The sequence below is a fragment of the Macaca mulatta genome, chromosome 16, assembly GCF_049350105.2.
Source record: "Macaca mulatta isolate MMU2019108-1 chromosome 16, T2T-MMU8v2.0, whole genome shotgun sequence".
Classification (NCBI taxonomy): domain Eukaryota; kingdom Metazoa; phylum Chordata; class Mammalia; order Primates; family Cercopithecidae; genus Macaca; species Macaca mulatta.
Genome location: NC_133421.1, coordinates 2,303,261 through 2,326,113, shown reverse-complemented (window position 1 = coordinate 2,326,113; position 22,853 = coordinate 2,303,261). Strand labels below are relative to the sequence as shown.

General features: G+C 45.4%; 1 protein-coding gene across 2 annotated transcripts; it reads left to right on the top strand.

The window, feature by feature from the left end:
• Nucleotides 1-51: 51 nt before the first annotated feature.
• GLOD4 (glyoxalase domain containing 4) lies at nucleotides 52-22,133 on the top strand. 2 transcript variants are annotated; one of them, NM_001265952.1, is given in 9 exon segments: nucleotides 52-183; nucleotides 3,834-3,883; nucleotides 5,438-5,558; nucleotides 6,516-6,660; nucleotides 11,267-11,403; nucleotides 12,520-12,606; nucleotides 12,871-12,984; nucleotides 13,073-13,159; nucleotides 19,946-20,417. In NM_001265952.1, coding segments are annotated over 9 exon segments (897 nt in total). In that variant the 5' UTR covers nucleotides 52-93; the 3' UTR covers nucleotides 20,012-20,417.
• Nucleotides 22,134-22,853: the final 720 nt, after the last annotated feature.

The following is a 22,853-nucleotide window of genomic DNA, read 5'->3' as shown; positions in this document are numbered from 1 at the left end:
GGCGCGCCGTCGGCGGCCAGTGACGTCACGGCCCGGGGCGCCCGTCGTGGGCGGGGCGGTACCGTGCGCGTGACGGCTGCGTGCGCGGGAGTCATGGCTGCTCGCAGAGCTCTGCACTTCGTGTTCAAAGTGGGAAACCGCTTCCAGACGGCGCGTTTCTATCGGGACGTCCTGGGGATGAAGGTGCAGGCCGGGTTCGACTGGGGCTGGCGCGCGAGGCGGGAACGGGCCCCCGAGCCGGCCCTGGCGGAGGGAGGGGAAGATGGGTGTGTCGTGAACCTCAGCCGGAGGGTGCCCGACCTTGGGCCCTGCGCGGAGTTCAGCTTCGGGAGCGGCGAGTTGCCGGTGGGGATCATAGGCCTTGGAGAGGGGCCTAACGCGATTAGTCCCCGCGGTGTGCCCAGCACGTCCTTTCGTTTAAGTCACTCGTAGATGTTTATTGAGCCCCGCCCTTGTGGAGCTTACTGTCTACCGGAAAAGACGGTAAATACACAAAATGACATATAATGCTTTCCAGTTAATATTTGTCTTTTCCGGTTTGGAGCCTTTGATGTAGGTAAAACCAGCATATTCAGAGTTCTGCTTCTGTCAGGGCTGGTCGGAGTGGCTCCACTCGGGTACTCAGTCTCTGAATCTGGGCTCCAACTCGCAACCCATCCCCTTTGCAACAGCACCCACAAGCAGTCTCTCCCCGGTCCTGAGAAGCTGTTACTGCAGGACTCGGTTGGGGAACTGGGTTTGGGGGACCTCCTTCGATAAGCCGGGGAGGTAGGGAGCACACCAGTAAGGAAGACTTGAAAGGTGCAAGAGGGCGGTTTAGTGTGGAGACGGTGCGGCAGACGGGGGTCTGAATTCGTCAGATCATTTTTAAAATATCTGCTGTTTTGCCGGGCGCAGTGGCTCACGCCTGTAATCCCAGCACTTTGGGAGGCTGAGGCGGGCGGATCACGAGGTCAGGGGATTGAGACCATCCTGGCTAACACGGTGAAACCCTGTCTCTACTAAAAATACAAAACATTAGCCGGGCAAGGTGGTGGGTGCCTGTAGTTCCAGCTACTTGGGAGGCTGAGGCAGGAGAATGGCGTGAACCCTGGAGACGGAGCTTGCAGTGAGCCGAGATCGCGCCACTGCACTCCAGCCTGGGTGACAGAGCGAGACTCCGTCTGCTATTTTTAGGGTACTACATTGAGTTTTGGCAACAAAGGTTCAAATGACCCTGATGGATACTCTCCATTAGAGCTCATGGCCTGGGTTGGGGTGGGAGTTGGAACTGGATTTGTACGTAGGTGATGGTAATGGAAGTCAGAATTTGATAGTGAAAAACCACAAAACTTTCGATAGCAGAAACCACAGAGCTGTCCCTTGTTAGTATTTCTTCGTTGATCCAAAGGTTGCTGTAAAGACTAAACATGTGCCGGGCGCGGTGCCTCACACCTGTAATCCCAGCACTTTGGGAGGCCGAGGCGCGCATCGCTGGAGGTCAGGAGTTGGACACCAGCGTGGCCAACATGGTGAAACCTTGTCTCTACTAAAAATACAAAAATTACCTGGGCGTGGTGGCGCACACCTGTAATCCCAGCTACTCAGGAGGCTGAGGCAGGAGAATTGCTTGTACCTGGGAGGCAGAGGTTGCAGTGAGCCGAGATCGCGCCATTGTATTCCAGCCTGGGCGACAAAAGCAAAACTCCCTCTCAAAAAAAAAAAAGATTAAACACCTTATTATATGTATAGTATTTAACATATAGATGATAGTACATTATGTAAGTATTAGCAACTATTATGAAAATACAAAAGGAGAGGTTTTTCCAACCTGGGTGATGAGGAAATAATTCCTGTAGACCTTGTATTTGAGTTGACTTTTTTTTTTTTGGGACAGAGTCTCGCTCTGCCACCCAGGCTGGAGTGTAGTGGCGTGATCTCCGCCTCCGGAGTTCATGCCATTCTCCTGCCTCAGCCTCCCCAGTAGGTGGGACCACAGGCAGCCGCCACCTCTCCTGGCTCATTTTTTTTTTTTTTTCGTATTTTTAGTAGAGACGGGGTTTCACCATGTTAGCCAGGATTCGAGTTGACTTCTAAAGTTGGGATATCCACAGATAGATTAGAGGGGGAGCTACATAGTAACACTAAAGAGCCAGTGCAGTGATGTTACATGTTTGCGAAGCCACTGGTTTTATGTGCCTTTAGTTGAGGTTGCTTAGTTGAAGTTGAGGAGATGGGATATCAGGATGGACAGGTCGGCATTGCTTCTAATAGTATCTTGAATGCTATGCTAAATAATTTGGATTTTATGCTTCAGTAAGAAGGGAGCTCACTTACGTTCTTTTTTTTTTTTTTTTTTTTTTTTTTGAGACAGAGTCTTGCTCTGTCGCCCAGGCTGGAGTGCAGTGGCTGGATCTCAGCTCACTGCAAGCTCCGCCTTCTGGGTTTACGCCATTCTCCTGCCTCAGCCTCCCGAGTAGCTGGGACTACAGGCGCCGCCACCTCGCCCGGCTAGTTTTTTGTGTTTTTTAGTAGAGACGGGGTTTCACCGTGTTAGCCAGGATGGTCTCGATCTCCTGACCTCGTGATCCGCCCGTCTCGGCCTCCCAAAGTGCTGGGATTACAGGCTTGAGCCACCGCGCCTGGCCTCACTTACGTTCTTAAACAGGGCAGTGATGGGATCAGAGCTGTGTGCTTTAGATGTGTACTTTTATGGTGGTATTAAGGAAGGATATCAATAAGGATGATTTTTAATAGTCTGAGCAGAGCATTGGGAACTTGAACTGGCAGGAGCTGTGGAAATCAAAAAGGAAGACTAAAGCCAACACATCGAGAGCCTGCTGTGTGCAGGGTTCTGTGAGATGCTTTAATAACTTCCATTCCCATCACATGTTAGGAGACTGAGACTCAGATTCTAACTTGCTCAGAGTTACACAACTACTAAATGACGGAATTCCAAATCAGACTCTTTGCTTTTTTTTTTTTGAGATTGAATTTTGCTCTTGTCACCCAGGCTGGAGTGTAATGGTGCAGTCTCAGCTCACTGCAATCTCTGCCTCCCATGTTCAAACAATTCTTCTACCTGAGCCTCCTGAGTAGCTGGGATTACAAACACCCACGACCACGCCTGGCTAATTTTGTATTTTTAGTAGAGACGGGGTTTCACTGTGTTGGCCAGGCTGGTCTCGAACTCCCGACCTCAGGTGATCCGCCCACCTCAGCCTTCCAAAGTGCTGGGATGACAGGCATGAGCCACAGAGCCCGTCCTTTTTTTAAATTCATTTTGAAATGGAGTTTTGTTCATCACCCAGGCTGGAGTGCAGTGGCGTGATCTCTGCTCACTGCAACCTCCGCCTCATGGGTCCAAGTGATTCTCCTGCCTCAGCCTCCTGAATAGCTGGGATCACAGGCACGTGCCACCTCGCCTGGCTAATTTTTGTATTTTCAGTTGAGATGGGGTTTCACCATGTTTGCCAGGTTGATCTTGAACTCCTGACCTCAGGCGATCCACCTGCCTTGATCTCTGAAAGTGCTGGTATTACAGATGTAAGCCACTGTGCCCGGTCCAAATCAGACTTCTTTAATGCTGAAGGCTGCACTTTTTCCCACTGCATAGCACTGCTTACCAATCTGAATAGATTTCACAACTGATTTGGTAGCCCGACCCTTGGTGTCAAACTGTTCTTGCTTCTACTGCTTCTATCCTGGGAGAAGTATAAAGCTCATTTGCTTTTGTTCTTTTACAAGTAAAGCTTACAAATGATAATATCTGTGTTTTGACATTTTAGTTTGTGCTAAAGATGCTGTGAACAGTACGAGTAACACTTCACAATTTATTCTAAATCTCACACCAGGTCTTGCGGCATGAGGAATTTGAAGAAGGCTGCAAAGCCGCCTGCAATGGGTATGATACCTTGTTTCTTAAAATCTTCTTTAGGCTCTGACTACACCCGGATAACAGAAGACAGTTTCTCAACGTGAGTATAAAGCAGTGGAATTAATTAAGGAGGCAGTAAGTTGCAGAGGCAACTCCAGGAACGTGGGGAACACATACTCTGTTTCTCTGCACCCTCATAGTGAGTATAAAGCAGTGGAATTAATTCAGGAGGCAATAAATTGTGGAGGCGACTTTAGGAATGTCGGGAACACATATTCTGTTTTCTCTGCACTCTCATACAACACTTGTGGCACGTGAAGCAATTCTCCAGTTCTCTTAATACCAGCCGGCTGTCCTGTTATTTAATCCGATTGATAATCTACTGCAGTGGCCCATGGAACGAAGGGAAACGCTGGAAACACTTGCATTTACTGGTTTATTATAAAGGGTACGAGTTAGAAACGGCTGGACAGAAGAGATACACAGGGCAGGGCATGGGGAGCGGCCGCAGAGCTTCCGTGCTGTTCCGGGGCGGCGGCGCTTCCGTGCTGTTCTGGGGCAGGCTCCGATCCAGCACCTGCATGCGTTCAGCATCCCCGAAGCTCATCAAGTCTCGTTGTTCAAGCCTAATAGAGCCCAGTCTCCATCCCTTTCCTTCCCAGAGGTTGGTGGGTGGGACTGAAAGTTCCAGTCCTCTAATCATTTGTCTTTCTGGTGACCAGCCCCATCCTGAGTCTATGTAGAGGTCCCACTCTAAGTCTCCTCATTAGCATAAACTCAGGTGTGACCGAAAGGGGCTCATTGTGAATAACAAAATATGTTCCCGTCAGGAAATTCCAGAGGAACCGGGGACAGTGACCAGATATGTTGCATATTATGCCACAAATGCAAATACATGCTCTGGATGAAGCAGCGGCTTCTAATGTCCTTGTTTTTTTTGAGACAGTCTTACTCCGTCACCCAGGTGAGAGTACAGGCTCATTATCCTGGCTCACTGCAACCTCTGTCTCCCGGGTTCAAGCAGTTCTCCTCCCTCAGCCTCCCTAGTACGTGGGACTGCAGGCACGCGCCACCACACCCAGCTAATTTTTGTATTTTTAGTAGAGACGGGGTTTCACCATGTTGGCCAGGCTGCTCCTGAACTCCTGATCTCAGGTGATCCTCCTGCCTCGGCCTCCCAAAGTGCTGGGATTACAGGCCTGAGCCACTGCGCCTGGCCATCTCTTAATCTTAGTACCATGACAAGTTGGAACAGTCCAAGTCCATACTTGTTGATTGATAGTCAAGGAAATAACAGGTCAATTGGAGAACTGTCTTTAGGATTCTGTTCCTTGCTTTACAGAAAAGGTGAACAAATCTTTCCTTCAAGTAGATGCTGAATAGATAGTCTTAGGAGCTTGTTGTAGGGTCTCATGAGTACTGCCCACAGCTGCTTTCTGCACCATCTGAAGTCATCTCATGCTTAAGAGAACTTTTAGGACCAGACAGGACTGCTCATTTCTCTGTGCCCAGTAGTTCTCTGGGGGTGGCCTGAGGCCGATTTGTCTGTGGTCACTTAGTTCATTTACTTTTATTTTCTAGGCCTTATGATGGGAAATGGAGTAAAACAATGGTGGGATTTGGGCCTGAGGACGATCATTTTGTTGCAGAACTGACTTACAATTACGGCATCGGAGACTACAAGCTTGGCAATGACTTTATGGTAAATACTGTTTTTTTCTAGTGGATTTTTGGCTGGGGGTAGGTAGCTGGTTGTAAATTTGAGTAGGGTGTTGAGGGTGCGTGTGAGTGAAGAGATAACATTTGAGCAGAGGCTCAAAAGAGGTCAGGGAGTTAGCCATGTGTGTATCCGGGGGACGAGCATTCCAGGCAGCGAATAGCCTGTGCAAGAGCCCTCAGGTAACATCTGGAGTGTTCAAGGAGGTGTAAGGAAGCCAGTGTGGCTGGAACAGAGAATGAGAGGGGACGTGGTAAGAATGGGGTCAGCAGTGCCATGGGGTAAGACTGTAGGGGGCCTCCTAGACCATAAGTCATCCGAGAGAAATGAGCCATTGGAGGACTTTGAGCAAAGGGAAAACAAGGCTGGCTGCTCTCTGGGGGTAGACTGTAGGATGCGTTTTGGAAAGTTTACTTTGGCTGCAGAGTGGATAATGGATTTACAAGACTGGAGGCAGAGAGGCCATTATAATAATCGAAGCTAGAAACAAGGCTGGTCTTATCAGAAAGCATAGGTGTCCATTTCTAGACACTTTGATTAAATGTAAGGAAACCTTGAGAGTTTGCTTATTTTTGTTTTGTTTGTTTGTTTGTTAAAAAAGCAAGAACAGTTCACCTTAAATAGGTAGCTAGCTGGCAGACCCAGGTAGCATCAAGATTTCTCTGGCTAGATCTTTAGAATTAGAAGAGGTTATCTTTGGTGTTAAATGAATCCGACTTCACTGGCATTTCAATTTCTGTCCTATTATTCATGAAGATCTGAATGTTTGTGGGATAAAACATTGAAAACCTGTTTTTAAATCGCTAGAATAAAATGTTGGATGCCAGTTAATCTTAGGTGATTTTACCTAAAGGCAGTAGGCAGTAGGGGTTGGGCTCATTGTCTTGTTCTGTAAAATATCTGTTGTGATCATGTACTTGGATGTACTGTGGTTTGTTTTAGGGAATCACGCTCGCTTCTAGCCAGGCTGTCAGCAACGCCAGGAAGCTGGAGTGGCCCCTGACGGAAGTCGCAGAAGGTGTTTTTGAAACCGAGGCCCCAGGAGGATATAAGTTCTATTTGCAGAATCGCAGTCTGCCTCAGTCAGGTAATTATACCAGAACCAGAAAAAGCCTCTGTCTAAAGGCATCTTTGAGGAAAGGAGAGTGAGGGCCGCCTGTCTTTTTTCTGTGTTCACGTGACGTGTCTTCCCCAGCCAATGCTTTTACCTGTTACCGGAGAAATTATATTCTCATATCAGAACTTTAATACATAGCAATAGGGGATCTAGACTGGTTCTGTTCTACTGGTAATTTATTGATTTGTGAGTCTTTCATCTGTAAATAACAGAAAACCCAACTACATTGAACAGTTATGGAATGTTTTAGCTCACAGAGCAGGCGTTCTATAGCTGGGGAAGATTTCAAGGTTAGATGATTCGCCAGCTCGCCACATTTTTCTCTTTCTACGTTCTGTTGTTCTCTGCAGGTGCCTCTCCTAGAGCTGGTCCCCTCAAGGTTGCAGGAGGGCTGCCAGGAGCAGGCAGGGCCACATGCTCCCACATGCCTATCTGGTAGGAGAGGACATGCTGACTTCTTTTTGCTTTTTTTTTTTTTTTTTTTGAGACTCTGTCGCTCTGGCTGGAGTGCAGTGGCATGATCTCTGCTCACTGCAACCTCTGCCCTCTGGGTTCAAGCAATTCTCCTTCCTCAGCCTCCCAAGTAGCTGGGATTACAGGCACCTGCCACTACGCCCAGCTTTTTTTTTTTTTTTTTTTTTTTTGTATTTTTATTACTTTTTAAAAATTATTTTTTTTTTGAGACAGAATCTTGCTCTGTCGCCCAGCGCCCAGGCTGGGGTGCAGTGGCACAATCTCGGCTCACTGCAACCTCTACCTCCCAGGTTCAAGCGATTCTCCTGCCTTAGCCTTTCCAGTAGCTGAGATTACAGGCAAACGCCACCACGCCCAGCTAATTTTTGTATTTTTAGTAGAGACAAGGTTTCACCATGTTGACCAGGCTGGTCTCGAACTTCTGACCTCACTTGATCCATCTGCCTCAGCTTCCCAAAATGTTGGGGTGACAGGCGTGAGCCACCATGCCCGGCCCTTTTTGCTTTCTTCTTTTTTTTTTTTTTTTTTGAGATGGAGTCTTGCTCTGTCACTCAGGCTGGAGTGCAGTGGCGCAATCTCGGCTCACTGCAACCTCCGCCTCCCAGGTTCAAGTGATTCTCCTGCCTCAGCCTCCCGAGTAGCTGGTACTACAGGCGCTCACCACCACGCCCGGCTAATTTTTTGTATTTTTAGTAGAGACGGGGTTTCACCGTGTTGGCCAGGATACTCTCAATCTCCTGACCTCGTGATCCACCCGCCTTGGCCTCCCAAAGTGCTGGGATTACAGGCGTGAGCCACCACGCCTGGCTTGCTTTCTTTTTAAGAGCAGAAGAAAAACTTTCCTAGAATCTTCCAGCAAACTTCCTGGTCAGATCTGATATACTGTGCCTGCTCCGAAACCAATCACTGGCAAGAGAAATAGGATCATCCCCAAACCATTTAGCCTCTGGAGCCGAGGTCCCAAACTTTAGGGTCAGTACTCGGCGAGGGATGGCGTGGAAGTGAGGAGCCCCCTCGCTGACTGCCACACAGAACAAGAAGGAAACTTTGCAGGGTTTGTTTTGTTGGCTGCAGAGACAGCCTCATCAGTGTTTCATTTTGTATTTAATGCCTGCAAATTCACCTACCTGCCCTGCCAAAACAAAAGCAAAAACGGGGAAAATGCTGGCGAATGGCAAAGGCACTTGTGCCCACTGTCTCACTTGGTGAACGTATGACCGCAAGTGGGCCTTAGAAAGGAGTCCTGGAAATTCTTTTTCCACTGGTCGGCCTCCTGTCCCCGGTGCCCCCCTGCTGAGTCTGCGTAGGATGTTGAATGCTCCTTGTTTATCATCTGGTGCTCAGCAAAAGAAAGATCAGTCCGTTCAGTGTGGGAGGCTAGACTTGGCTGCGTGGGACTCGTGGAGAGATGGTGTTTCTCTACTTCACTGGTGATTTAAAGGGTGTTTATGGTGTTTTTTTGTTGATAGGTGATTGATCCTTTGCTGACTTTAAAACTTAACTCTTGCAACTAGCTCCACCATCCATTTTTTTTCTCCAGCCTTAGTGATATGTCAGTACTTAAAATAATAGAGAGCTCCACGGTGCTAAGATGCTTTTGTCCTTTGGAATGGAAATCCCTTTGGGCGTTTCTGGTTGGTTGTGGTCAGACCTTCTGTCTGGCTGGCATTCATCTTTCCTCTGAATTACTTCTGTGCAGCTTCATCCACTTGTTAACTTCCTGTCCTGCGTCCCTTCAGGCCCCAAGTCAACTGGGATTTGTTGATTTTGAAGTAAATGGAAAGGAGAAAAATGGAGCCTGCCAGGCGGAGGCACTTGTGAGAAACAGCGTCTTAGTCACAGTATTGCTGTTCTAACAAACAGGACTAAGGAGGTGAAAAACGAAAGAAAAATGTAATGAATGTATCATAGTCAGATGGAGACATGGAACAGCTCTTTAGAAAGTCACTTTAAATGTGAAAAGTTTCCAATAACAGTAGGTGTTTCAATATGACTTTTATTCTTTTTACAAAATAATCAAGTTTCTTCCTTCGACAAGCAGATAAGCCGAAAAAAACACACACACCCATATATCCAGAGAGAACCACTGCTGACGTTTTAGAGTATATCTTTCTAATCTTTTGTCAAAAATACATATATATAATTAAGTGTATACATTTCTTCGTATCCTTTTATAGGAATTCCATTGTATTATTACATTGTAGGAAGATAAACAATTCTCTGTTGTTGGATATTTATATCGTTCCTAGTGTTTTGTCGTTCTAAGCAATACTGATGAATGTCTTGGTGGTAAAAGCCCGTCATACATCCACAATTACCTTTGAGTGGCTGAAAATTGACTTGTTCTTTCAAAAGCAATGAACATTTTTTAAAGCTTTTGGTACAGTCTGACAAATTATTGCCCAGAAATGTACTAATTTACACTTTACTAGTATTGTAAGATTGTGATTTTCCCCTCTACACTAATAGAGTTAACACTGCCAACTTTTAACATTATTTGCACATTAGATAACAAAAGATTTTATGTGAATTCTAATGTCTTTGTTTTTTAGGGGGGTCAGGTTGAATATTGTTTCATATGTTAATTGAGCATTCTAATTCCTTCTTCTGTGGATTATTGCTTTGTGCCTTTTGCCTATTTTTCTAGCATGTTCATTCTTTTCCTATTAATATTTACAGGTGATTTACATATTAAGGACTTTTTGTCCAATCTATTGCAGTTTTTCCCCCTACTGTGTTGTGTACTCTGGTTTTGATTGTAATTCCTTTTTTTGTTTGTTGTCTAGTTTTCCATTTTGTGTAATTCGCATAGCAGAATTTTTTTCATCATAGTTTTTCTATCTTTGGTGTCAGGTTTAAAGAAAAATCTTCCTCTACTCAAAATTGTATAAATAATCATCTATATCTAGTATTTTCATGATTTCGTTTTTTAAACTTATTTTTTTAACCCGTCAGGAATGTATTTTGTCATTTATTTCAAAGATGTAAGTTTTTCTTTTTTTTTTTTTTTTTTTTGAGACGGAGTCTCACGCTGTTGCCCAGGCTGGAGTGCAGTGGCGCGATCTCGGCTCACTGCAAGCTCCGCCTCCCGGGTTCCCGCCATTCTCCTGCCTCAGCCTCCTGAGTAGCTGGGACTACAGGCGCCCGCCACCTCGCCCGGCTAATTTTTTGTATTTTTAGTAGAGACGGGGTTTCACTGTGGTCTCGATCTCCTGACCTTGTGATCCGCCCGCCTCGGCCTCCCAAAGTGCTGGGATTACAGGCTTGAGCCACCGCGCCCGGCAGATGTAAGTTTTTCTTACCAAATGACTAGCCAGTCTTCTTAGTGCCATCCATTGAATAATTAGGCTTTTCATAGTGTCTTTTTTTTTGTTTTTGGAGACAGGATCTCACTCTGTCGCCCAGGCTGGAGTGCAGTAGTGCAGTCTTGGCTCACTGCAGCCTCGACCTCCTGGGCTCAAGCGATCCTCCTGCTTTAGCCTTTCAAGTGGCTGGGAATACAGACATGAGCCACCAAGCCTAATTTTTTTTTTTTTTTTTTTTTTTTTGAGACAGAACTTTGCTCTTGTCTCCCAGACTAGAGTGCAGTGGTGCCATCTCGGCTCACTGCAACCTCTGCCTCCTAGGTTCAAGCGATTCTCCTGTCTCAGCCTCCCAAGCAGGTGGGATTACAGGCATGCGCCACTACACCCAGCTAATTTTTTTTTTGTATTTTCAGTAGAGACAGGGTTTCGCCATGTTGGCCAGGCTGGTGTCGAACTCCTGACCTCAGGGGATCCACCTGCCTTGGCCTCCCAAAGTGCTGGGATTACAGGCGTGAGCTGAGCCACTGCGCCCAGCCAATTTTTAAAAATTTTTTGTCCAGGTGAGGTCTCACTGTGTTGCCTGGGCTGGTCTTGAATTCCTAGGCTCGTGCAGTCCTCCTGCCTCAGTCTTCCAAAGTGCTGGGATTACAGGCATGGGCCACCGCACCTGACTTCATACTGGCTTAAAATCCCTTTCTTAACATAAACTGAATTTGTATGTATTCATGAGCATGTTTTGGTCTTTCTGTTTTATTCCATTAAATTGATCTGTCTGTTCCTGCTTTATCACCCAACAGATCCTGTATTAAAAGTAACTCTAGCAGTGTCTGATCTTCACAAGTCCTTGAACTACTGGTGTGATCTACTGGGAATGAAAATTTATGAAAAAGATGAAGAAAAGCAAAGGGCTTTGCTGGGCTATGCTGATAACCAGGTGAGCAATCTTGGAGAAGAATAACTAACCTCTTACTTTGAATTTGGCTTATAAATGAAGCTTATAAATGGCTTATAACCTATATGAATGAGGTTAACATGAAGGTTGTTCCCATAGTTTCTTCACAGTGATTCAATATTTAGATAGATAAGCAGAAAATGAAAATAAGTGATAACCTCACCACCCAGATATTACCTTGTTTATATTTGGGGATATATCTCTTCAGAAGTGGAATTGCTTAATCAAAGAGATTGAATGGATTTTTTTTTTTTTTTTTGAGATGGAGTCTCGCTCTGTCGCCCGGCGCGATCTCGGCTCACTGCAAGCTCCGCCTCCCGGGTTCACGCCATTCTCCTGCCTCAGCCTCCCGAGTAGCTGGGACTACAGGCGCCCGCCACCTCGCCCGGCTAGTTTTTTGTATTTTTAGTAGAGGTGGGGTTTCACCGTGTTAGCCAGGATGGTCTCGATTTCCTGACCTCGTGATCCGCCCTCCTCAGCCTCCCAAAGTGCTGGGATTACAGGTGTGAGCCACCGCACCCGGCCCTTTGAATGGATTTAATACGAGATCTTTTTCATCTTCTTTTGCTAATAACCCAGCATTTGAGCACGATGTAGTCCTTGCCCTTTGACCCTGCAATTCTACTCCTAGGAATTATTTACAGATGTACTCAGCACACAGAGGCACACAGAAGTGTGTGCAAGGTTGTCTGTTGCATAATTGTTTGTAATCACAACACGTAAGAATTTCAGTGTCCTATAGATTAGAGACATACTTCAGTAATTTATGGTTCATTCGTGGAATGGATTACTACGTAGCTAGCAAAGAGATTGAGGCAAATCTTTATTTATCGATATGGTGACATTAAGTGGAGAAAAACAAGGAACAGAATAATTTGTAAATTATGCTACCATTTGTGTAAAAAAAAGATAGGTGCGTGCACATGCAGTGCTTCTAGAAGGATACACAGGAAACTGCTTACTAGTTGTCTCCGGGGTGAGAGTAGGCTAGAGCCTTAGTTATTACTTTATTCCTTTTGTATATACTGTTTGAATTTTTCTACCACGTACATGTAATGTAGAACCTGTTCCAAAAAATAACCCCCTTTCCTATTTCAGTGTAAGCTGGAGCTCCAGGGCGTCAAGGGTGCGGTGGAGCACGCAGCAGCTTTTGGAAGAATTGCCTTCTCTTGCCCCCAGAAAGAGGTAATGCTTGATACCAGATTGTTTGAGCTCTGCGACTAGCTCGTTCAGCCCAGCTAAGAACCTTGGCCTTCCCTTCTCGAGGTCCTTTTGACTGTGGCTTTAGTATCAAGGTCAGCAGTTGTTTGAAGAGCAGCTGAGATAGTAAATTCAAACACACGGCGCCTTGGTTCTTTCTGGTGTCTGATACTCCTCTAGGGCCGACGAGGGCCGTGTCCTGAGTAGTGTGTGACCCCTGGCTCACGTTGCCCCTCTGTTTTCCTCAAGTTGCCAGACTTAGAAGACTTGATGAAAAGGGAGAACCAGAAGATTCTGACTCCCCTGGTGAGCCTGGACACCCCAGGGAAAGCAACAGTACAGGTGGTCATTCTGGCCGACCCTGTAAGTATTCCTCAGGCAGGGGGCAGGCTGGACCAGGGGTTTCTTCAAGGATGTCTTTGGCAGGTGTCTTTTCTCTTTATTGGTGTAGGACGGACATGAAATTTGCTTTGTTGGGGATGAAGCATTTCGAGAACTTTCTAAGGTGGATCCAGAGGGAAGCAAATTGTTGGATGATGTGAGTGTCATTTCCACATTTGTGTCACCATGGGCCTGAGGGGGTGGCATTAAGTGTGTGTGGGAGGGCCTACACAACTGGGTCCAGGTTCTTACTGTCAGAACCACGTCCTTTCGCTGTTGGGTTGACCTGAGCCAAGGACTGATGTCTTCACTGCCACCTGTGGAGACCGCTCGTCTAGACTCGACATTTGTGCCTTGCCACAACCTCAGGCTGCCCTGGAAGCAGTGCTGCTGGATCCGTCCTTATTCTGCTCTCTGCATGGAGATGCCTCCATCCCATCCCCCTCAGCTCTGCAGCTCCTTTGATCATCTCTTCTCCATTCTGCAGCATCCGTCTCTTTTTTCTAGTGAGTTATTCTCGCCAGCATGCAAACAGGCGCTGAAAGCTCCCATCCTTTAAAAACCTTTTACTGACCCAATATCTCCTCTCCAGATTCTTCTGAAAACCTGAGTGCGCACTGTTTCCCTTTTCTACGTCCTCTCCAGATTTCTTCTTCTGAAACTCTGAGTGCGCACTGTTTCTCTTTCTCGCCTCCCGTTTTCACTTCAGTCTGTTGTGCACTGGCTCTCGTTACTTGGTGAAGTGCTTTTGTTTCTTGCCAAATATAGCAACTACTTTTAGATTCTCATCAAACTCAGTAATTCAGAAGCATTCCAAGTAGTTTTCGGATCCTGGCTCCTAGCACATACCTGGCGTGTACTAGACGTTCTGCAAATACTTTGTTGAATGATTAAAGGAACAGATCTGTCTTTCTTGGTTCGGTCATATAACTATGTGACTGACCTTAAACAGTTTACTTAAATTCTTTGAACTTTAGTCTTCTCATCCAAAAATTTCAGAAAATAAGAGTGTCTATCTCATCAGCTTGTTATAGTTTATAGAGCTTGGTAAATTACATAATAGTAGATGCACAATTAACGTTAAAGCAGGAAATGTATAGAAAATAGTCTGTATACATTTTATTCTGAAGGAAGATAGAATCTCAGTCATCCTCTCAGCTGACAAATTTGCCAGACTCTTTCTCCTAGCTCTTTATTTAATTTAATTAATTAATTAAGTTTTTTGAGATGGAGTCTAGCTCTGTCACCCAGGCTGGAATGCAATGGCGCAGTCTCAGCTCACTGCAACCTCCACCTCCCAGGGTCAAGCGAGTCTCCTGCCTCGGCCTCCCGAGGAGCTGGAACTACAGGCGCCCGCCATCATGCTGGCTAATTTTTGTATTAGTAGAGACAGGGTTTTGCCAGGTTGGCCAGGCTGGTCTCAAACTCGTAGCCTCAAGTGATCCACCCACCTCAGCCTCCTAAAGTGCTGGGATTACAGGTGTGAGACACTGCGCCTAGCCCATTTTATTTTGTTTTTTGAGATGGATTCTTGCTCTGTCACCTAGACTGGAGTGCAGTGGTGCGATCTTGGCTCACTGCAACCTCCACCTCCTGGGATCAAGCGATTCTCCTGTCTCAGCCTCCCGAGTAGCTGGGATTACAGGCACCCGCCACCACACCTGGCTAATTTTTCTATTTTTAGTAGAGACGAGGCTTCAACGTGTTGGCCGGGATGGTCTCGAACTCCTAACCTCAGGCGATCCGCCTGCCTTGGCCTCCCAAAGTGCTGGGATTACAGGCGTGAGCCACCGCACCTGGGCCCATTTTATTTTTTTAAAACGGGGTCTCTGTCACCCAGGCTGTAGTGCGGTGGCACGATCTCAGCTCACTGCAGCCTCCGCCTCCTACGCTCAAGTGATCCTCCCACCTCAGCCTCCCGAGTAGCTGGAACCACAGGCGTGTGCCACCACGCTTAGCTAATTTTTGTATTTTTTGTAGAGATGGGGTTTCACCATGTTGCCCAGGCTGGTTTCGAACTTCTTGGGCTCAATCGATTGATCCATCTTGGCCTCCCAAAGTGCTGGGATTACAGATGTGAGCCACCGCGCCCAGCCTCTGCTCACTCTTCCATAGCACTGATGAACTCCTGCTCCCTGGCGATCCTGACATTTTCTTTTTCTTTTTTTTTTGAGACGGAGTCTTGCTCTGTCGCCCAGGGTGGAGTGCAGTGACGCGATCTCAGCTCACTGCAACCTCTGCCTCCCAGATTCAAGCAATTCTCCTGCCTCAGCCTCCTGAGTAACTGGTAGCTGGGACTACAGGCACGCACCACCACGCCTGGTTAATTTTTGTATTTTTAGTAGAGATGGGGTTTCACAATGTTGGTCAGGCTGGTCTTGAACTCCTGACCTCAGGTGATCCGCCCGCCTCGGCCTCCCAAAGGACTGGGATTACAGGCGTGAGCCACTGCACCCAGCCATCCTGCCGTTTTCATCTCCCTGACAGTTTCTCCTCAGACACGGGCACCTCTTTCTGTGTCTCATCCCAAAGTGTTTTTTACCCGTAGCCCTGCTGTGCCATTTTTCCCACTCTGCATTCTTCCTCTACTCTGGTGAGGGCTTACCTGCGACTCTGCTTACCCCTGCTCTGAACTTAACCGTCATCCTTGCTCCAGCTTCCTCACTTCTAGTTTTTAACTCCTTCCTGAGCTCATACAAGTGGTGGTTGTTGATGAGGCATAATTTAGGTAGAATTTCAATGTGTTTTGACAGTTGTGTTTACTCATACAACCATTACTCAAAATACACACCATTTTCCCAAGAAGTTCCCTCATGCCCACTTCCAGTGAGTTGGCACCCTCATCTCCCAGATCAGCCGCTATTCTGACTTCTGTCACTGTAGGTGAGCTCGTTCTTGGACTTCATACAAATGGGATCATTCGGTATTCTCTTGTGCCTGGCTTCTTTTGCTCAACGTGGTTTTGAGATTCTGCCGTGTAACTGCATATCACAGCTTGGTGCCGTTTTTTGTGTGTTTTTTTTTTTTTTTTATTGCTGATGGATACTCAATTTTATGAATATAACAATTTGCTCATTCATTCTTCCAGTGGTGGACATTCGGTTTATTTCTAGATTTTTTATCTAAGGAAGACTGCCATGAACATTCTTGTGTAAATCTTGTTGTAGATAGATAAATGTTTCATTTCTCTTGAGTAAATATCTGGGAGTAGAATTGCTTTTACCTTATAAGAAAGTGTCAGACAGTCATTGAAAGTAATAGGACCATCGTTTGTCTGATAGGTCCAGTTGTTCTTCATTCTCACCAACACTTATTTTGCTTTTTGTGGTTTTCTTTACCTGTTCTAGCACATGTGAAATGGTTTAATTGGTGCAATCAAGTGATCCTTGCGCCTCAGCCACCCACATAGCTAGGGCTGCAGGTGCACCACTGTGCCCAGCTAATGTTTTCTATGTTTGTAGAGACAGATTCTTGCTGTGTTGCCCAGGCTGGACTGCAGTGATCCTTCCAGCTCAGCCCCACAAAGGTTTAATTTTTATTTCCCTGATGACTGCAGGGATATTTCAATGATGTTGAGCAGCTTTTCATGTGCTTATTAGCCATTTACTTCTTTTTGTGAATTTTATGTTCAAGTCTTTTGTCCATTTTTAAATAACTTTTAATATTTCACGATGAAAAGTTCCAAATATGCAGAACCGAAGAGAGTACAACAGGTCCTTATGTGACTCTTACCTCGATGAAGAAGAGTCATTCCTTTGAAAAATTCCAAATATGCACAACCGAAGAGAGTATGGCCGACCCTTACGTGACTCTTACCTCCACTCTGTACCGTAGTTTCTCATTGTTCCTTCATCACTTGCAAATGCAAGTATTTTTCCCAGCCATTCATTGAGTTTTTGAAGACCAGGAATTTTTTGTTTTGGTGAAGTCCAGCTTATGAACTTTTTTTCTTATGTGTAGTACTTTTTCTGTCCAGACCAACGTTACATCCCGAGAAGCTCTTCACTTAGGAAACCCACCATGTATCAAACTCAGCGTGTCTATAACTCATCTTACCTCAAATCCATTCCTCTTCCAGTAATATTAAATAAAGGCTACTTGGGAGTGTAGATTCTGGAAACCTCAATCTATGTTCCTGGGTTGCCGTCTTCAAGGTTGGCCCAGATAAACTCTCTATTTATAGTAAAAATATATAAATAAATAAAAATAAAAATAAATGCTACTATATCAATACATTCTTAAGTGCCTTGTTTTTATTTATTTATTTATTTTGAGACGGAGTCTCACCTGTTGCCCAGGCTAGAGTGCAGTGGCGTGATCTCAGCTCACTGCAGCCTCCGCCTCCCGGGTTCAGGTGATTCTCCTGCCTCAGGAGAGTAGCTGGGATTCCCAAGTAGCTGGGATTACAGGCGTGCGCCACCATGTCCAGCTAGTTTTTGTATTTTTAGTAGAGAGAGCGTTTCACCATGTTGGCCAAGCTGGTCTCGAACTCTTGACCTCAGGTGATCTGCCCGCCTGCCTCCCAAAGTGCTGGGATTACACCCAGCCTTAAGTGCTTTATATACATTCTCTGATTCATACCATAACCTGCAAGGTTGATAGCATCAGCCTTTGCAAATGAGGAAACCGAGACTAAACATGATTAAGTCATTGGCCCTCACCCTTGAATACCATACACCAAGTGGCAGGTAAGGGCTTGGATGGTGATGAAGTCATTCCCCCTCACCCCTGAGGACCACACACTGAGTGGGAGCAGGCAGGGCCTGGACGGATGCCTTTCAGGCTTTACCGTCAGTCCTTTTTCTTCCTCTCTGCCCTGCTCCCTCCCTGGACAGGACAGCGTATCTGTGATCCTGCTCGTTCCCACTGGAATCCTCGGAGCCGGTTTTGGTGTTATTTTGTTATGTTTTGTTTTTTAACATTTAATAGACGTTTTAGATTTACAGACAGTCACTTTTGAACATTATTTCTCCTCATCCTTAAATTACTTTAGCTGTTAGTCACCAAGAGCTGTGAGTTCTACCTCTGAAATTTCTTCTGCCTTTCAGCTCTCCCTTTGAAAGGCCTTATTGTCACCTTACGGTCTGTCCCAAAGCAAACATCCAGTCGTTTTTAAAACTGTTTGATCTGATAGCTCTCTCTTGCCTCTGAGATAAATTTCAGACTCTGTGACAGAGCGTGTGACATACTTGGACATTCCCTACCCTCTGACCTTCTGTCCTGCCTCCCTCCCTAAGTCCCCTGACCCATCCCCATTCCAGTCCCACTGAACTGTTGCATTAGCTAAGATACATCTTCTTGCATCCAACCCAAAGGGCTTTTCCCCCCCTCCTCTTTTAATTGTCCTTCAACACTTAAAAGCTTTCTTAGGTTCGGCCAGGTGTGGTGACTCACGCCTGCAATCCCAGCACTTTGGGGGACCAAGGCGGGTGGCTCACCTGAGGTCAGGGGTCCCAGACCAGCCTGACCAACATGGTGAAATCCTGTCTCTACTAAATACAAAAAATTAGCCGGGCATGGTGGCGTGTGCCTGTAATCCCAGCTACTTGGGAGGCTGAGGCAGGAGAATCGCTTGAACCCAGAAGGCGGAGGTTGCAGTGAGCCAAGATTGCACCATTGCACTCCAGCCTGGGTGATAAGACCGAAACTCCGTCTCAAAAAAAAAAAAAAAAAAAAGCTTTCTTAGGTTCTCCAAATCATTTAGTTGTTCTTTCCTCCCACTTTTTATGGCTCCTAAAAGACAGAAACGTGCATATTTGTGAGCTGTGGTTTTTTAAAGCGTATCTTTGATTTTTAAATACTTACTTTCATTAAGATAATAAATCAGATAGTACTAAGATATTTTAGAAATGAAACGGTCCATCTCTGAGTTACACTTCCTAGGACAGCCACTTTCACCTTCACTGTTTCTAAATAATAAATATATTTGTTTCTTCATTTTCAATTGCCCACTCATCTTGTGACTTCCTGCTGAGGTAGATATTATAGCAGATGCTTCAGGATACACACATGCGTACACACACTCTGTCATGCAAAATGCTTGTTTCCATATCTGAGTTCTCAGCTGTTCTGTACACTCCTCGAAGCTTCCAGCTGTCTCTGCTGACACCCCTGAACCCAGCATGGTACCTAGCTCTTTTTGACTAAGTAAATGAATGTTTGTTCTTGCTAAACAACTAAAGGGATGCTTGTGGAACCAAAAATTGTTAAGGCTTTCTACTTACTTACGTATTTTTATTTGTGTCTTTATGTATATATATGAGACAGGGTCTCACTCTGTTACCCAGGCTGAACTCGAATTTCTGAACTCAAGTGATCCTCTGGCCTCAGCCTCCAAGTGGCTATGACTATAGGTGTGACCACGGGGCACGGCTCAAGGCTTCATTTTTAATTAAGATGCCCAAACTAAACAGAACCAACATCAGAAGAGTAGGCTGGGAGGAGACTTATGAAAAAGGAATCATTCCACGCTTCATCACTAAGACATCACATAGAGTTTCATGTTTGACCTCACTATCAGACTGAGTTTCGTGATACTAAAGATTCCTGAGTATCTGCCCAGATGCTGTGAGTGGAGAGGCAGCACTTTCTCTTTTACCAGAGATCCTACTGCCTGGCATGCGGGTCCCTGGTCTAGTTGGCCCTCCAGCCACACTTCCTAGCTACAGGCTTTGCCCTTGACTTGGCAGAGTGAGGGTCCACAGTGGCTCATTACTCACCAGTATCTCTTGCCTCACTGAACATAATACTCTGTACTGGATTAATACTCTTTAAATGTTAACAAAAAATTTTATTTCTCTTTTCTTTTTTTTGGAGCGGGGGGTTGGGTCCTTTTTTTTAATGTTAATTTTTTTACTGTGGTCAGTACAGTGTGGTATAAAGTGGGCTATATCTTTTGTTTTTCAGACTTGGAGTCAATGTTTATTCTCTTTCTATTTTACAGGCAATGGCAGCAGATAAAAGTGACGAGTGGTTTGCTAAACACAATAAACCCAAAGCTTCAGGTTAATGGAAGACGTGATGCAGAGCAAGCCTCTGTGATTCCTGCCCAGCACCTGTGAGGCCTGACGTGTCAGTTCCTGATAAATGTTCTTCTGATTTGTTTCCCCTAGAGGCAAGGAGGCTTGGGTAGTGCAGATCTGTGTATTTCAACCTTTGAAAGCTCTGATGTATTTTAGAAATGAAATCCAATCATGAGTGCAGGTAGAGAACGCCTGCTATAATCTACAGTATTGCTGGGACTGCACATTCTGTATATAACTGTGTTCGATTAGTGACAGATGATTGTCCAGACTAGGACAGCAGCATGAAACATGACTTTGGTTGGGATTGCAGATGGTTAGGGTTAACTCTGAATCATGCGGATTTTATGAGAGCAGGTGTTCAAGTCAGTCCAAATTAATGGCTTGTCATGGTGCCATTCCCAGCACCTGATAATGATAGGCTGTTCTGCTATCTCTGGCAGGTTTTGACATTTTAAATTTTTTTTTTTTTTTTTTTTTTTTTGAGACGGAGTCTCGCTCTGTCACCCAGGGTGGAGTGCAGTGGCCGGATCTCAGCTCACTGCAAGCTCCGCCTCCCGGGTTCACGCCATTCTCCTGCCTCAGCCTCCCGAGTAGCTGGGACTACAGGCGCCCGCCATCTCGCCCGGCTAGTTTTTTGTATTTTTTAGTAGAGACGGGGTTTCACCGTGTTAACCAGGATGGTCTCGATCTCCCGACCTCGTGATCCGCCCGTCTCGGCCTCCCAAAGTGCTGGGATTACAGGCTTGAGCCACCGCGCCCGGCCAGACATTTTAAATTTTTTAAAGAAATTTTATTCCTTGGGCCAAAAGGTTTGGTTAACATCCCCATCTTTCTTGCTTTTACATTTTGAGCATCCAGAGGAAACAGAAAGGAATGAGTGTGTGACGTTGCTGCACACCTGGCTCTGTGCAAGTTTCTTTCTGTATATATATATTTTGTTTTGTTTTATTTTTTTCTGTGTATATTTTTAATCCCCACAGAACATCATGTGAGATTTCTTTAAAATAGATTAAACAATTTCATCAGCCTGAAAAAAAGGTTTTAAAAATGTTTTCTTGTAGTTTTGTTTGGTTCTATGTAACAAATAGGTTTTAATCACTCGAAATGGAATTATATTGGGTATTCATCGAATAATTAAATTTTTTTTTTTTAAAGTAAGCTTCCAAAATCAAGCTGTTACACCAGTCCCTAAGTCTCATCATTTAAAGTGGCGGCCAGGTTCGGATTTTTAAAAATAAACTTAGGAGATTGGAAGGAATTGACTCAGAGGATCCTGGTTCCAAAAGAACATACATAGAATTACTTGTAAATCATAACCTCTGCTGTCCTCCCTTACTGGCAGGGCGCGGGGCATGGAAATTTTGGTTGCGTTTCAGCTTATCTTCTTATAGGTGTGATACTATTATACCTTCACTGAGAGAAAGAAATTATCATCCAGCTCTACAGCTTTTCATTCAGCTTAAATTCTGTATCCTGGGGAAGCAATCTTGAGTTTCAAAGCAAACCAAGTTATATATGGCCCTCCTCTAGGTAATTGGTTCTTTTTTTTTTTTTTGAGACAGAGTTTCACTCTTGTTGCCCAGGCTGCAGTGCAATGGCGCAATCTTGGCTCACTGCAACCTCTGCCTCCTGAGTTCGATTGATTCTCCTGCCTCAGCCTCCCAAGTAGCTGGGACTACAGGCATGCGCCGCCACGTCTGGTTAATTTTGTATTTTTAGTAGAGACGGGGTTTCTCCACGTTGGTTAGGCTGGTCTCGAACTCCCGACCTCAGGTGATCCACCCACTTCAGCCTCCCAAAGTGCTGGGATTACAGGCGTGAGCCACTGTGCCCGGCTTTTTTTTTTTATACATGTGGAAATTATTATATGAACTTTGAATAACCAGATAAACTTCTGCTTCTCTTTAGAATGTATGTTAATTTTCCTATTTCCTATTAGATTAAGTAATTTTTAATGTTCATCTCTAGTAATACTGTCCTCGTGAAAAGAAACGCCTTTTCCCAGTGTATTGGACCGCTATAATGTGGCCCTCGAAGTTTGTTGTAGTAAAAGAAGTGATTTATGTAAGTACTGAATGACTGAATAACAGACACTGGTTTCCCTTTTGTCTGCTTATCTTGTATTTTGCGTACCAAAACATTTTTCTCCTAAATATACAACTGTGCATGATAGTGGGCACCATGCAGGGTGCAAGATAGCGCTGTGTGTCTGCACGGGACATTTTCGCTTTAGGAGATCTGCCTCCTTTTATTTATTTCATCGCTTGTCATGTCTTTTGCGTTGTTGCATTTTGTTTTTGTTTTTCTTTATTTTTGAGACAGAGTTTCACTCGTCACCCAGGCTGGAGTGAGGCACAACCTCGGCTCACCGCAACCTCCGCCTCCTGGGTTCAAGCGATTCTCCTGCCTCAGCCTCCTGAGTAGCTGGGATTACAGGCATGTGCCACCACGCCTGGCTAATTTTTGTATTTTTAGTAGAGACGGGGTTTCTCCATGTTCGTCAGGCTGGTCTTGAACTTCTGACCTCAGGTGATCAGCCTGCCTCGTCCTGTTGTGTTTTTTTCAAACATTTTATTCATCCTAAAGCCCTTGAGCCTACAACTTTGGCTTTTTATCAAGGAATCCAGAAGCTTGCTTCTGCACAGTTCAGCTAAGTAATTCTAAACCAAAAAACAGTAATTTTTAAAAATTATTATTTAGGCCAGGTGCAGTGGCTCATGCCTGTAATTCCAGCACTTTGGGAGGCTGAGGCAGGTGGATCACCTGAGGTTGGGAGCTCGAGACCAGCCTGACCAACATGGAGAAACCCCATCTCTACTAAAAGTA